Source organism: Heterodontus francisci, chromosome 37 (assembly GCF_036365525.1).
Source record: "Heterodontus francisci isolate sHetFra1 chromosome 37, sHetFra1.hap1, whole genome shotgun sequence".
Taxonomy (NCBI): Eukaryota; Metazoa; Chordata; class Chondrichthyes; order Heterodontiformes; family Heterodontidae; genus Heterodontus; species Heterodontus francisci.
In genome coordinates this window covers 4,755,874-4,771,969 of record NC_090407.1, presented here as the reverse complement: position 1 = coordinate 4,771,969, position 16,096 = coordinate 4,755,874, and the positions used below count along the sequence as shown (strand labels likewise).

The following is a 16,096-nucleotide window of genomic DNA, read 5'->3' as shown; positions in this document are numbered from 1 at the left end:
ATGTGGAACCTTACACTAAGTTATAGCATATTTACATTATATCTAAGATCACAAACCTGAATTCAGCGGCAGCTCTGTAAGGAATGAGGCATACTACTTTTCTTTGGCCATGGGCAAGGTGAACACTCAGCTCATCCATAAATGGATGCAAAAAGATTTTCTGCTTGCCAGCCTGTAACTTTTCTCTTACAGTACAACAATGTTGCAACTAGAAATGAAAGTTACAGCTGCTGTTTCCTGTCAACTGCTCATCTGCAAGCTTGCAGATACAATGGCAAGCATTAACAGTGATATAAACATAGTATTTTTCTTTAGGTCTTTCGAACTGCAAGGTATCAACTGTGGCTTGTTGGTAGCATTCTTGCCTGAGTTAGCAGGTTGTGGGTTCAAGCCCCAGATCTAGGCTGTTACTTCAGTACAGTGCTGACGGAGTGCTGGACTAAAGGCCTGCTACCCAACCCGAACCCGGTGGGACCTGAGAGATGTGTCGGGTTCGGGTTGGGTCGCTCTTCCAGGTCCGGCTTTCGGGCTCGGCTCGGGCCGGGCCGGACACACACAGTAAGTATTGCTATTCCGGGAAGTTGAGTTTAGTAAGTCTCAAAAGTTGAAAAGCCTACCTGAACTGGAGAGTCTGGAACATCAAGGAGGGAAATTCTGAGTCTGCGCAGTGAGCGTCTCTACGACGTCATCGTGCTCGTGCTGCAGCTTCCTGCAGATTCAGAATTGCAAGGTAGGTAAAGTGAACATTCCGGCGGTTGGGTTGGGCTCGGGTTGGGTCGGGCGCGGGAAAAAAATGGAGGGACTCCGGCCGGGTCGAGCTCGGGTCCGATGTGGTTCTGTCGGGTTCGGGTCGGGTTTTTTTTTCCTGACCCGAGCAGGCCTTTATGCTGGGGTGTCAGAGATGCCATCTATCAGATGAGACCTTAAATCGAGGCCCTGTTTGTCTTCTCAAATGGACAGAAAAAATCCATTGCACTATTCAAAGAGCAAAACAGACTACGTGGCTGTTATCTCATTTCTGTTTGCGGGAGCTTGTTGTCCACAAATTGGTTGCCACGTTTCCTACAAGAGTGACTACACTTCAAATATACTTCAAAGGTTGTAAAGCACGATGGGATATCCTGAGTTCGTGAAACATGCTATATAAATGGAAGTCTTTCTTTCTTTCAAGGAGTAGGCTTCAGACAGCAGCATACAGGTTGTGACCAATTGCTATTTTGTTGATGGAAATATAGTGGAAATCAACAAAATCCTTGGAATAAAAATAAATGAATCAGGGGAACAAACAAATTTTACTAGCCAGCCGACAAAGAGAGTTCACTCCCGTAGCTGCCAGATGAAACTTTGCAATCATATTTGCACCTTGAATACAATAAGATCCTTCTCCAGTTATACAATGCATGGCTTCCTTATCCTATTTATAAACCAGCCCATTTTTACAACTGTAATAAATTAAAGTGTAGCGACTTACAGGGATCAAAGACCTTGGGCAGGATTTTCCTGCGGGCTTCAGGACCCTGCTGTCAGGTTCAAATGGGGGTCAGAAGCCTGCACTGTGTTGGGAACAGTCACTGACCTGGGACTTTCGCCAAAATGGGCAATTAGTAGCACTGAAAAAGCGTCGGGAGGTCATGGCAGGTAAGTGAAGGTGAGGGCCGCCCAAGATGGAGGCACTCTCTTTCCAACTTATTTAACTTTGAAATAGAAAGCGTCCTGAGCAGCTGGGCTGCCTTGTGGAGAGGGGACTCCTCCACAGGGCGGACTGTGGCCAGGCAGGTGGGGAAGGCCTCTCAGCCTGTCTGGACTGCTGGCCCCCAGTTTGCTGCCTGGAGGCTGGCTCTAGGCAGCTGCACTTTTTCCCAATGCCTCTGGGGACCTGCAGGCCGAGTGGAAAATTCCAGTTGGCCTCAGACAATTGGCCTTTAACATTCTGAATTGGCTACCCACCCTTGTGGGTGGGTAGTCCTGGTGCCACCAACCCCCCACCCCACCTCAATCCTGCCTCTGAGAAAATGGCCCAGGGAGGGATGGTGCCGGGAAACTAGCAACCGAGCCAGCAATGCGAAATTCTGTGCCCACCTGCTTGTATGCCTGGCCCCATCAGACCAACATCCAGACTTGGGTCGATAAGTGGCAAGTACCATTCGTGCCACACAAGTGCCAGGCAATGACCATCTCAAACAAGAGAGAATCTAACCATTTCCCCTTGATATTAATTGGTATTACCATCACTGAATTACCTACCATCAACATCCTGGGGGTCACCATTGACCAGAAACTGAACTGGACCAGCCACATAAATGCTGTGGCTACAAGAGCAGGTCAGAGGTTGGGAATTCTGCAGCAAGTAACGCACCTCCTGTCTCCCCAATGCCTGTCCACTATCTACAAGGCACAAGTCAGGAGTGTGATAGAATACTCTCCACTTGCCTGGATGGATGCAGCTCCAACAACACTCAAGAAGCTCGACATCATCCAGGACAATGCAGTCCGCTTGACTGGCACCCCATTCACCACCGTCAACATTCACTCCTTCCACCACCAATGCACAGTGGCAACACTGTGTACCATATACAAGATGCACTGCAGCAACTCACCAAGGTTCCTTAGACAGCATCTTCCAAACCCACGACCTAGAAGGACAAAGGCAGCAGATGCATGGGAACACCACCACCTGCAAGTTCCCCCTCCAAGCCACACACCATCCTGACTTGGAACTATATCGCCGTTCCTTCACTGTAGCAGGGTCAAACTCCTGGAACTCCCTTCCTTACAGCACTGTTGATATATCTACACCCCAAGGACTGCAGCGGTTCAAGAAGGCAGCTCACCACCACCTTCTCAACGGCAATTACGAATGCACAATAAATGCTGGCTTAGCCAGCAATGCCCACATCCCATCAACGAATAAAAAAAAATTCAGCATCTCATGTCTCTAATGTTAGATTAATGAACAGAATTATTGGAACCTTTTTCTGAATTTTCATCTTAATTTACTGTTGGACATAAAAATCATGTGGAAATGTAAACAGTACTGTACTTATGATTAAGCAGTAAATATTTATTATAGGTGGCTATTCATTACCAAAATGCCCAAATAGTATTCCCCTCTTTGTGTGCCAGCCAATGACCATCTAAAACAAGGGAGAAACTAACCATATGCCCTTGGCATTCAACTGAATTGCCATTACTGAGTCCCCACCATCAATATCCTGGGGGTTACCATTGACCAGAAACTTAATTGGACCAGCCATAGAAATACTGTGGCTACAAGAGCAGGTCAGAGGCTGGGAATTCTGCAGTGACTAACTCACCTCCTGACTCCCCAAAGCATGTCCACCATCTATAAGGCACAAGTCAAGAGTGTGATGGAATGCTGTCCACTTGCCTGGATGAGTGCAACTCCATTAACACATAAGAAGCTCAACACCATCCAAGACAAAGCAGTCCGCTTGATCGGCACCCCATCCACCACCTTAAACATTCACTCCCTCCACCATCGGTGCACAGTGGCAGCAGTGTGTACCATATACAAGATGCACTGCAGCAACTCGCCAAGACTCATTCGACAGCAGCTTCCAAATCCACGACCTCTACCATCTAGAAGGACAGCAGATACATGGGAACACCATGACCTGCAAGTTCCCCTCCAAGTCCTGACTTGGAACTATATCGCTGTTCCTTCACTGTCGCTGGGTCAAAATCTGGAACTGCCTCCCTAACAGCACTTTGTATGTACCTACCCCACATGGACTGCAGCAGTTTAAGAAGGCAGCTCACCACCACCTTCTCAAGGGCAATTAGGGATGGGCAATAAATGCTGGCCTTGCCAATAATGCTCACATCACATGAATGAATAAAGAAGTGTATAGGAATGCCACTGGTCAATTTAGTAGCTTCATATAGGACAGTGAGAGCATATTTATTAAGTGAGTCTTATTTCCATTTAGATTTGTTGCATCCTCTTTTTGATCTTTAACTTGCGACTGGTGATGAGCTGCAGCTCAGAAGAGTATAATTTTCAGGAATTGTGCTGTCCCATGTGCCATGCAGGTGAGTGACAACAACCTTTTTGAATGTTACCAGACAAATTTCTGTAACTGTTCAGCTGTTTTAAGAAGTGATAATATTATGGTTTTGTTAATATAAATATTATATCCTAAATTGTGCTTTTACCTTGTGATGTTCAAGATGTGTAATTTAGAATGTTTAAGCAAAACTGGCTGTCTTGCACAGCTTGTTAGCGTTAAGGAATAGTCTAGAATCATTTACTGCTGCTGGTTTACAGCATCATAAAAGGCTGCAGCACAAGAACAGGCCATTTAGCAAATCAAGTCTGCCTTGGTATTTTTCTCCATGAACTTAGTCTAAACCACTGTCCTACTCAGTCACCATGCTCTTTAATGTTCTCTTTTTCAAGTAACTAATCTGCTTTTGAAAGTATTTATGGATTCTGCTTAAACAGCAACTGATGGCAGAGAATTCCAACCATCCACTGTATCAAGACTTTTTTTTCTTAACTTCTCCTTTAATTCTTTTATTGCCTGCCCATCCTGCTGTCTCAAAATTTTCTTCTGAAAATCACAACCACCTAAAAATGGTTTTATTATATCTTCCCTTAATATGTAAGTATCGGTATGGTATTCTCAATTCCCCCTTAATAATAGTCCGTCAACTCCAGGCTGTTCCCAGACCACTACCAAAGCCACTTTTGGTTTACTGTCAGGAAAAATGCATCAGTGACCTAGTGAGGAGCCCCATCTGATTTTATCTTTACCAACCTCAGCAAGCAAAATGGTACCTCACTTTTGTTGCACCCTTCTGGTGGATGTGGCTACCTATTTCTTCCTGAGCACCTGGTGTTCTGAATTGGATTACATCTTCAATTGTAAACTGTACTTGCCTGTTTTGTTTGATTTTCTGCAATGAAACTAGAATAATCTAACTTGGCAATTCTATGTCTCCAGCTTTACCTTTTGCATTAAGGCAGCTCACCACCGCCTTCTCAAGGGCAATTAGGGATGGGCAATAAATGCTGGCCTGGCCAGCGACGCCCACATCCCATGAATGAATTTTTAAAAATTAACTTTTAATGCTTTTTTAATTGCAGGTGCTCGTGTTTTAAAACACTGTACAGCAGCCTCACCTACAACATGTATTCCCTGTGCTCGTGGTGCTTTCACAGATCACCCAAATGGTTTAGAAAAGTGCTTGAAGTGTAAATATTGCGATCCAGGTAAACATTTAATAACAATCCTTTTATCATGCTTTAACAATCCAAGTATTTTCCAGGAAGGCTTACCTAACTGCCTTTAGGAATACACTGAACTGAGCAAAATGGGCTAATCTACAAATTTCTTTCAAAAAGTAATTGTATTCTTCTGCTAGTGTGTAGGTTTTAGAAAATTTGAACAATCAAATAATTAGATTTTTGTCCAAAGATATTTTATAAACTGTATTAGTGTTGGAAGGGTATGTGTCAGACACTTAACTAAGTGTCTGAGATATACAGAAATCCACGCTACTATTAAATTTAGTCACTTCCTCCAAAATGGCTACAGTAGTATGAAATTAGATTATCTGGTTGTTCATATCCAGTTGCCTGAATCTGATACAGCACCAGTAATTAGTTATAATATTTGGTGGGTTAATTAACAATGACGAGGGAGAAGAGCATGTTTGTTTAAGATTATGTAAAAATAAGTTTTTATTGTTAACACAGTAACAAAAGCAAATCATGATTTTTAATCACATTGCATGTTTTCCTAAGTTGCATTAACAGTATGGAATTCTATGAATAAAAGAGAAGCTTTTATTGCAACCTACAACCCTTAAGACCGAGGTTGATATAGGGAGACAAAGAATTTATTTGAACCTTACTGATTTTTATTCTTAATTTCAGATCTGGGACTTGACACTCTGCAAGAATGCACTGAAACTCAGGATGCAGTGTGTGTCTGCAAAGCTGGGTATATTTGCTTAGCAAGAACAAAAGATGGATGTCACATGTGCACAAAACATCTCCCACATATTTTCAATGGAAGTAGCAACGACAAAGGTATGGCACTAGGTAGATAATTGTCTCATGGGTGTTAATGCAATATTGCAGGCCAGCCATACATTGACTGAATATGTATGTGTGGTGACAGATTTTGGAATTATGACTTGTTTTTGGCTCCATAACCGAAAGTGTGCAGGGAACACGTGCCAATTGGGAAGTCTGAGGCTGGTCTGAAAATGGGCCTTATTTCAATAAATTAAGGAGCTTCCAGTGCCTATCCAGCCTCCATAGGCAAGTCTTCAGGCAGATGAATAAAAGGCTACTTATCTTGCCAGCAGCAGTCCTCGGGTAACATGAGGGGAGCAGGCCCGACAGGACATTGTTTCTGGCTGCTATGCCACATCCAATGATTGACAAAGGTATTTACAAACCAGCAAATGAGTTATCACCTAGATGACTTGTTCAGCCTGCTGAAGGCAAAAAATCTAGGTTCCCTAGAGCTCCAGGTGCACTTCAGCCTTCAAGGGTACTGAAGGGTCTATCATTTTTTGATTGATGCCATCCCCATTCCTTAACATCAAGGGGGCATGTCTGAGGGGAGTCCCTGGGCTACCCCTAAATTTCCACCCTTCCCCAACCTCACAGGCCGTAGCAGAATTCATGCCAGCTAAAAAACCTACAAGTGAAAATGCTGCTGGGGGGTTTTAAGATTTCCCAAACCTTTATTCAGGAAAGATAAAGGATCCCAAAGCACTTCGACTACCTTCCCCAAGAGGCCCAAATACTCCATTTGGAGCAGGACATGCGAAGAGAAGACTTTTGTTTTGGGCTTCCTCTCCATCACCACTCTAACATTCTGGCTGGTGATTTGAGGCAGGTGGCACTGGTGTGCCCTAGCAGGCACGATGCCGTCAATTCAGCTATGCACTGAGATTTAATTTCACATTTTCTCACTACCACAATACAGTACAGCACTGATTCAATAAACACTTGTTACTGTCTCTTGCTATTGCATGGCCCCAAAAGAGCTGCATGAGAACACAGCCATTACAGAATTACAAAATACTATGAAGACCAGCCTGGCAGGAATGCAGAGTTTCATGCAAACTGGGCTAGCAGATATTCTAAATACGATTCAGTCTGGAATGGCAGGTCTGCAAGATGCTATGAAAACTAGCATGGCAGATATTCAGAGTGCATTGCAGACTAGAATGACTGGCATTCAAGAAGCTTTAAAGGCTGGGATGGCTGCCCAGGGCACACCAGTGGCACCTGCCTCAAACTGTCAGCCAAAATGTTAGAGTGGAGCCATGTTGCTCTGATGATGGAGAGGAGGCCCAAAACAAAATTCTTCTCTTCACAGTACCTGCTCCCGATGGAGTAATTGGGCCTCTTGGGGAAGGTAGATATCAAAGTTATCAAGAATGGTCTCACTCAGGTTGATAATACATGGTGTCTGGATGTGTACCTGAAGTGCTTTAACCTGCAGGGCTACAGACCAAATGCTGGAAAGTGGGATTAGGCTGGGTGGTTCTTTTTTTTCCAGCTAACGCAGACATGATGGGCCTAGTGGCCTCTTTGTGTGCCGTAAACTTGCTATGATTCTAATACTCTGAAACAACAGAAAAATTCACAATCTAATATTTGTCTGCAGTTAATTATGTGTAAATGACAACCACAAGTCCCATCCCACCTCCAACATTTTTTTATTCACTCATGCAATGTAAGCATTGCTGTTGCCCATCCCAAAGCCTGTCCACCATCTACAAGGCACAAGTCAGGAGTGTGATAGAATACTCTCTATTTGCCTGGATGAGTGCAGCTCCAACAACACTCAAGAAGCTCAACGCCATGCAGGACAAAGCAGCCCGCTTGATTGGCATCCCATTCACCACCTTAAACATTCACTCCCTCCACCACCGATGCACAGTGGCAGCAGCGTGTACCATCTACAAAATGCACTGCAACAACTCGCCAAACGCCTTCCAAACCCAGGAGCTCTACCGCCTGGACGGACAAGGATAGCAGATGCACAGGAACACCACAACCTGAAAGTTCTCCTCCAAGCCACACAATGCCCTCGAGAAGGTGGTCATGAGCCGCCTTCTTGAACCGCTGAAGTCCATGTGGTGTAGGTACACCCACAGTGCTATTAGGGAGGGACTTCCAGGTTTTTGACCCCGTGACATTGAACGAACAGCAATATCCAATTTCCTTTTGAAATCATTCATTGTCTCTGCTTCCACCACCCTCACAGGCAATGAGTTCCAGGTCATTACTACTCGCTGCGTAGAAAAGTTCTTCCCCCCCCACCCCCCCACCCCCAACATCTCTTGCCCAAAATCTTAAATCTTGTACCATCAGCTATTGGAAACAGCTTTTCTTTGTCTACCAAACCTGTCAGAATCTTGTACACCTCTCTCAAATCTCCACCCAATAATTTTGCTCCAAGGAGAACAACCCCAGCTTCTCCAACCTAACCTTGTGGCTAAAATCCCTCATCCCTGGAACTATTCTGGTAAATCTCCTCTGCACCCTCTCAAGGAAAGTCACCCCCTTCCTAAAGTGTGGACGACAACTGGATGCAATACTCTTCTTGTGGCCTAACCAGAGCTTTATCAAGGTTAAGCATAACCTCCCTGCTTTTGTACTTAATACCTTTATTTATGAAGCCCAAGATTCCATATGCTTTATTAACAGCTCTCTCAATATGTCCTGCCACCTTTAAAGATCTATGCACATGAACCCCCAGGTTCCTCTGTCCCTGTACACTTCTAGAACTGTACCATTTAGTCTATATTGCCTCTCCTTATTCCTTTTGCCAAAATGCATCACCTCATATTTCTCTGTATTAAATTCTGCCTGCCACTTGTCTTCCCATTCTGCTAGCATATTCATGTCCTGTTGCAGTTGATTGGTATTATCCTCACTGTCTGCCACACCTCCAAGTTTGGTATCACCGGCAAATTTTGAAATTTTACTCTGCATTCCAATATTCTAGTCATAACCTTTGCTTTATTATTGGCTGACATAGTGATGTCAATATTCACTCAGTAAAAGAAAGAAGGCCTTGCATTTATATAGCAACTTTCATGACCGCCGGGTATCCCAAAGCACTCTAGAGCCAATGAAACACTTCTGAAACGTAGTCATTGTTGCAATGTAGGAAACATGACAAGCAATTTGCACACAGCAAGCTCCCATAAACAGCAATGTGCTAATGACCAAATAATCTGTATTACGTGATATTGGTTGAGGGATAAATATTGGCCAGGACACCGGGATAACTCCCTTGCTCTTTATTGAAATAGTGTAATGGGATCTTTTATATCTGAGAGAGCAGCTGAGGCCTTGGTTTAATGTCTCATCCAAAAAATAGCACCTCTGACAGTGTAGCACTCCCTCAATACTGCACTGGAATGTCAGCCTTGATTTTTGTGCTCAAGTCCTGGAGTGGGACTTGAACCCACAACCTTCTGACTCAGAGATAAGAGCGCTACCAACTGAGCCACAGCTGGCTCTAAAAGGAATTTACAATGTTGTCTTCACATTGCTCTGATAATTCCAGAACTTTCATTAATGCTTGTACCACTAATGCTGATACTAAAAGCACTATTATTTTACTTCTGGTCACAGTTGTTTTTCTAAAATTCATATAGGTGATCCTAGGCATCATGAAGCAAGACCAACAACACAGTCTGGAATCACCCACAGCGATACCATCAATAAATTTATGGGTCAGGGTGACACAATGAATCCATCACTGCTCGGGAACAAAACCTCAAGGAGGAAATCTGTTTCTAAATCAGAAATACCAACTACATTCAGGAAGGGGGGCTCATCTCCGGAAACAACTACAGGGAAACCTAAATTGGGGCGTGGACAGGACCCTGTAACAATAGCAAAAACACTAATGACACAGATGCAAACAACTGATCAGGCATTTCCTAAAGAATTTTTAAAGTTGCAGGAGGCAGGGAACGCAGCCATTATAGAATTACAAAATACTATGAAGACCAGCTTGGCAGGCATGCAGAGTGTTCTGCAAACTGTGCTAGCAAATATTCGAAATACTATTCAGTCTGGAATGACAGGTCTGCAAGATGCTATGAAAACTGGCATGGCAGACATTCAGAGTGCACTGAAGACTGGAATGACTGGCATTCAAGAAGCTTTAAAGGCTGGGATGGCTGACATCAAAGGTATCAAGAATGGTCTCACTCAGATTGATAATACTCTAAAACATCTACAGACAAATTCACAATCTAACATGACTCAAATGACAAAGCAGGTTGGTGCACTGGTCAATGTACTGACAAAACTCGCCTCAAACCAGTCAATTTCCTTCATTCAGCTGAGGGATATTACTTGTAAGCTGCCCAATAAAACAGAGGTGGTGCAACTGCAGGTAACAGCAAAGCAACCTTAAGTTACAATAAGGCCCATGAGATATGCCTTGGATAATTTTCCAGCTCTGGTTCTCAGCTCCACACAAAGGAGTACTGAGTTGCTTGGCATCCATTAGGGATACATAGCCCAAAAAAATCAACAAATTAAGACTAAATAGATTTTCTTTTTCTGGATGGCACTTTCCTCTTTAAGTTTATTCCTGTAACATATACACGTTTCACCTTGGCTTTTACATTGTTCTCAATTCTTTTCAATAAGGCTAAGCTCCAAGACTTTCTTTTGACAGCATTTACTTTTAGCTGTTGCAAGAAAAATAAATGCTGTTTAATTTAATATTGTATGAATGTCAATAAATCTATCACACTGTTCGAAGGAATTCTGTAAGGAGTGTGTGTCTTCAAAGAGTTGCTTAAATGGCCTGGCCTAAGAATATGCATTGTTATAATAAATCATGTTCAGGATTATGCAACAAAAAAACTTGTGAGAAATGTATGTTACCTGACAGCATATGGTCATATTAATAAACTGCTTTATTTCATTAGATGTCTGGTGCACTTCATTCCAAGCTGGGGAAAGGGTCACATTGAATGCAAGAGCTAAATATTTAGCATAAGCTTACCTGCTATTATATTTTTATTGTAATTGTGGTTTTTCACCCAAGTACCCTCTGTATGCTCCACGTGGAGATAATCAGCAAAAGATGCCAGGAGGGAATTAATCACCTTACATTTGTTGAGTCCTGTCACTTTTCCCTTCCATTTGTTTCCCTTAAAGGCACTGGGGTATTGTTTGCTCCTGGTACGAGATCCAAGTATTTCATGAATTGCTGTGCCACCCCTTTCTCTCCTCTTCCCTTGGTGGGCAATAGTGCTAACTGGGGAAAGAAATCAAGGGGGTTATGTTTCTGGAGAAAGGGGTATGGCTGAAGAAGGTGAATAGGAGCAATCAGAACCAGAAAGTGGTTGGAAAGAGGAGTAAGAGGTCAAAGATTTGTTGCTGCAACAAATAGGCTCATACAAATGAACACTGAGGGGAACCTTAGATTGCATTAGGGAGCTAGGCATGACAAAGAATATCCTTAGAGTAAGGGCCTAATAAGACGAGGTAACCTTTTAAAAAATTCATGCACAAAGTTGGCATTTATTGCCCATCTGAAGTTGCCCTGAGAATGTGGTGCTGGGTCGCCTTCTTCAATCACTGCAATCTGTGTGGTGTATGTGTTCCCACAACACTGTTATATTTAGAATGTAAATGCACAATGTTGTTTTGTTGGAAATACAACTGGGTAGCTTGCTAGGCCAATTCAGAGGGCTCTTAAGAATTCTTCATCTAACTGCATCACCATAACCTGCTATTCCCTTCTTCCTCAAATGCTTATCTATTCTTCCCTTAAACATCTTGAACATGAGTAATTAAACATGGGTAGAGAAATAAGAAATAAGTAAAACATTAGAGCAGATGGACAGGTTAGAATGTGTGGCCCAAATAAGCATTGTTTATACGAACACACAAATTATAAGGAACCAACTGAATGAACAACAGGCACAAATTCAACTTGGGAGAGCAATGGCATGTTAGCCATTGGCTGCAAGACAGTCAGGTCAGGGAACTAAATATATCGGATAAAAGATCTACAGGTAAGAAAGGGAAAATGGTAGTGGGAGGATTTTTAGTGATTAAGGATGAAATCTCTTCAATGATGAGAGGATATAACGAGACGTAAGCAGGCAGTAGAAACTTTATGGGTAGAATTAAGAGATAGAAAAGGATATAAGACTGTAGGCGGAGTTGTGCATAGGCCCCTGTGGTGGAATGTATAAATGCAGAGATTAGATAAGCATGTAGCAAAGACAGAGTAGTTTTAATGGGGGATTTGAACTTTCATATAGATTGGAATAAGCAGACAAGCTCATGTCTGAAAGATAGTGAATTTCTTGAGTGTGTTCAGGATAGTGTTCTGTAGCAATATATCCTAGAACCAATAACGAGGCAGGCCATATTAGATTTTCTAATTAATAGCCTAATGGTGAATGAACATTTATCTAATAACAATCATTATCGTGATGCAGAACTAGTTTATACTCCTAAGGGGCAAGAACACTACTTGCCCAAAAAAATGCCATGGACAACTAAAGAGGTAAGGGTCAACCTAAAACTAAAAAAAACAAAAACTGGCAGATCCTGGCAACTGGGAGAGATGCACAGAACAGAAAGAGCTACAAAATGAAGTATGAAAAGAGACATGCAAAGGATTTCAAAATCAACACAATACCTTTTTACAATTAAATTAAGCAAAAGAGGGTGGTCAGGTGTAATGTGGGCCCCTCGAAAACTGAAAATGGTGATATTATCAATGAAAGTAAGGAAATGGTGGACATGTTGCATAATTACTTTGTGTCAGTATTACAGTAGAGGAAGATGATAGGATGCTGGACATCCCAAGGAAAGTAATATTGAATCCGGGTGGGAACTCACCAAAATTAACAGTAACAGAAAATAATGGGACGAAAGTGTGACAAAGAGAGATGGCACATGCACGATGGGCCGAATGGCCTTTTTGTGTGCTGTAACCATTCTATGAACAGATTCGAGGGGCTAAATGTCCCCCTCTTATTCCTATGTTCCTAGATGCATCATATCCACTGGCATCATTATCCTTCCAAATGTTACTTTTTTATTACAAACACCTATTGCGCTTTAGTTAATACATAGCATTTAGTTTATATGGATTTTAAGAAAGCATTTGATAAGGTACCACATAAAAGGCTTATTAAGAAAATTGAAGTTCACGGAATAGGAAGGTCAGTGACCAATTGGATAGAAAATTGTCATGTGGACAGAAAGCAGCAAGTTGTAGTAAATTAAAAGCAAAATACTGCAGATGCTGGAAACCTGAAATATAAACAAGAAATGCTGGAAATACTCAGCAGGACTGGCAGCATCTGTGGAGAGAGAAGCAAGAGTTAATGTTTCAGGTCGGTGAACCTTCATCAGAGTTGTAGAAAATGTTTGCTTTTCATACGAACATACGAATTAGGAGTAGGCCACTCAGTCCTTCGAGCCTGCTCCGCCATTCAATAAGTTCATGGCTGAACTGATTACTCCACATGTCCACCCACCCCTGATAACCTTCCACCCCCTGGCTTATCAAGATACTATCTACCTCTGCCTTAAAAATATTCAAAGACTCTGCTTCCACTGCCTTTTGAGGAAGAGAATTCCAAAGACTCACGACCCTCGGAAAGAAATTCTCATCATCTCTGCCTTAAATGGGCGACCCTTTATTTTTAAAGTGACCCCTAGTTCTAGATCCTCTCACAAGGGGAAACATCCTTTCCACATCCACCCTGTCAAGACCCCTCAGGATCTTATATGTTTCAATCAAGTTGCCTCTTAACTGTTCTAAATTCCAGCGGATGCAAGCCTGGCCTGTCCAATCTTTCCTTGTAAAACAGCCTGCCCATTCCCAGTATTAGTCTAGTAAACCTTCTCTGTACTGCCTCCAACACATTTACATCCTTCCTTAAATAAGGAGACCAGTACTGTACACAATACTCCAGATGATTTTTGTTATTCATTCATGGGATGTCGGCGTCGCTAGCCAGGCCAGCATTTATTGCCCATCCCTAATTGCCCTTGAGAAGGTGATGGTGAGCTGCCTTCTTGAACCACTGCAGTCCATGTGGGGTAGGTACACCCACAGCGCTGTTAGGAAGTGAGTTCCAGGATTTTGACCCAGCGACAGTGAAGGAACAGCGATACAGTTCCAAGTCAGGATGGTGTGTGACTTGGATGGGAACTTGCAGGTGTTGGTGTTCCCATGCATTTGCTGCCCTTGTCCTTCTAGTTGGTAGAGGTCGCGGGTTTGGAAGGTGCTGTCTAAGGTGCCTTGCTGCAGTGCATCTTGTAGATAGTACACACAGCTGCCACTGTGTATCGGTGGTGGAGGGAGTGAATGTTTGTAGATGGGGTGCCAATCAAGCGGGCTGCTTTGTCCTGGATGGTGTCGAGCTTCTTGAGTGTTGTTGGAGCTGCACCCATCTAGGCAAGTGGAGAGCACACTAAAATAAAAGCAAAATACTGCGGATGCTGGAAATCTGAAACAAAAACAAGAAATGCTGGAATCACTCAGCAGGTCTGGCAGCATCTGTGGAAAGAGAAGCAGAGTTAACGTTTCAGGTCAGTGACCCTTCTTCGGAACCGAAGAAGGGTCACTGACCCGAAACGTTAACTCTGCTTCTCTTTCCACAGATGCTGCCAGACCTGCTGAGTGATTCCAGCATTTCTTGTTTTTGTGTAAGTGGAGAGCACACTCCTGACTTGTGCCTTGTAGATGGTGGACAGGCTTTGGGGAGTCAGGAGATGAGTTACTCGTCGCAGGATTCCTAGCCTCTGACCTGCTCTTGTAGCCACGGTATTTATATGGCTACTCCAGTTCAGTTTCTGGTCAATGGTAGCCCCTAGGATGTTGATAGTGGGAGATTCAGCGATGGTAATGCCATTGAATGTCAAGGGGAGATGGTTAGATTCTCTTTTGTTGGAGATGGTCATTGCCTGGCACTTGTGTGGTGTGAATGTTACTTGCCACTTATCAGCCCAAGCCTGGATATTGTCCAGGTCTTGCTGCATTTCTACACGGACTGCTTCAGTATCTGATGAGTCACGAATGGTGCTGAACATTGTGCAATCATCAGCGAACATCCCCACTTCTGATCTTATGATTGAAGAAAGGTCATTGATGAAGCAGCTGAAGATGGGCCTAGGACACTACCCTGAGGAACTCCTGCAGTGACGTCTTGGAGCTCAGATGATTGACCAACAATCACAACCATCTTCCTTTGTGCTAGGTATGACTCCAGCCAGTGGAAAGTTTTCCCCCCGATTCCCATTAACCTCAGTTTTGCTAGGGCTCCTTGATACCATACTTGGTCAAATGTCGTCTCACTAATGCCCTGTATAGCTGAAGCATAACCTCCCGACTTCTGCATTCAATTTCCCTTGCAATAAACGATAACATTCCATTAGCTTTCCTAATTATGTGCTGTACCTGTACACTAACCTTTTGCGATTCATGCACTAGGACACCCAGATCCCTCTGCATCTCAGAGCTCTGCAATCTCTCACCATTTAGATAATATGCTTCTTTTTTATTCTTCCTGCTAAAGTGTACAATTTCCCACATTATACTCCATTTGCCAGGTCTTTTCCCACTCACATAACCTAACTATATCCCTTTGTAGCCCCCTTATGTCCTCTTCACAAGTTACTTTCCTACCTATCTTTGTGTTCTCAGCAAATTTAGCAACCATACCTTCGGTCTCTTCATCTAAGTCCTTTATATAAATTGTCAGAAGTTGAGGCCCCAGCACAGATCCCTGTGGCACACCACTCGTAACATCTTGCCAACCAGAAAATTACCCATTTATGCCTACTCTCTGTTTCCTGTTACCTAGCCAATCTTCTATGCATACTATCCATATTAGACTGGAGGATGGTGGAAAGTGATATTCCCCAAGGAACCACTGCTTTTTGATACATATTTATATATAAATGACTTGGATCTTGGAATAGAGTAGAATCTCAAAATTTGCTGACGATGCCAAACTTGGTGGTGCAGAAACATTGAGGATGATATGAACCGCCTGCAACAGGACATAGATAGGCTAGCAGAATGGGCAGATGGAA

At 43.1% G+C, this 16,096-nt stretch overlaps 1 protein-coding gene across 4 annotated transcripts in view; it reads left to right on the top strand.

Moving 5' to 3' along the window:
• LOC137351972 (uncharacterized) overlaps positions 1 to 10,910 on the top strand; it is a 28,802-nt gene extending 17,892 nt beyond the window's left edge. Inside the window, exons 1-5 of one of the 4 annotated variants that reach the window (XM_068016909.1) lie at positions 59 to 118; positions 3,951 to 4,053; positions 5,111 to 5,236; positions 5,903 to 6,058; positions 9,661 to 10,910. In XM_068016909.1, the coding sequence (XP_067873010.1) occupies positions 110 to 118; positions 3,951 to 4,053; positions 5,111 to 5,236; positions 5,903 to 6,058; positions 9,661 to 10,430 (1,164 nt within the window). In that variant the 5' untranslated portion in view covers positions 59 to 109 and the 3' untranslated portion in view covers positions 10,431 to 10,910. Of the gene's footprint in view, positions 1 to 58; positions 119 to 338; positions 731 to 3,950; positions 4,054 to 5,110; positions 5,237 to 5,902; positions 6,059 to 9,660 lie in introns of those variants that run through there. The other 3 variants (XM_068016911.1, XM_068016910.1, XM_068016908.1) reach the window with 3 other exon arrangements.
• The last annotated feature ends 5,186 nt before the right edge of the window (positions 10,911 to 16,096 follow it).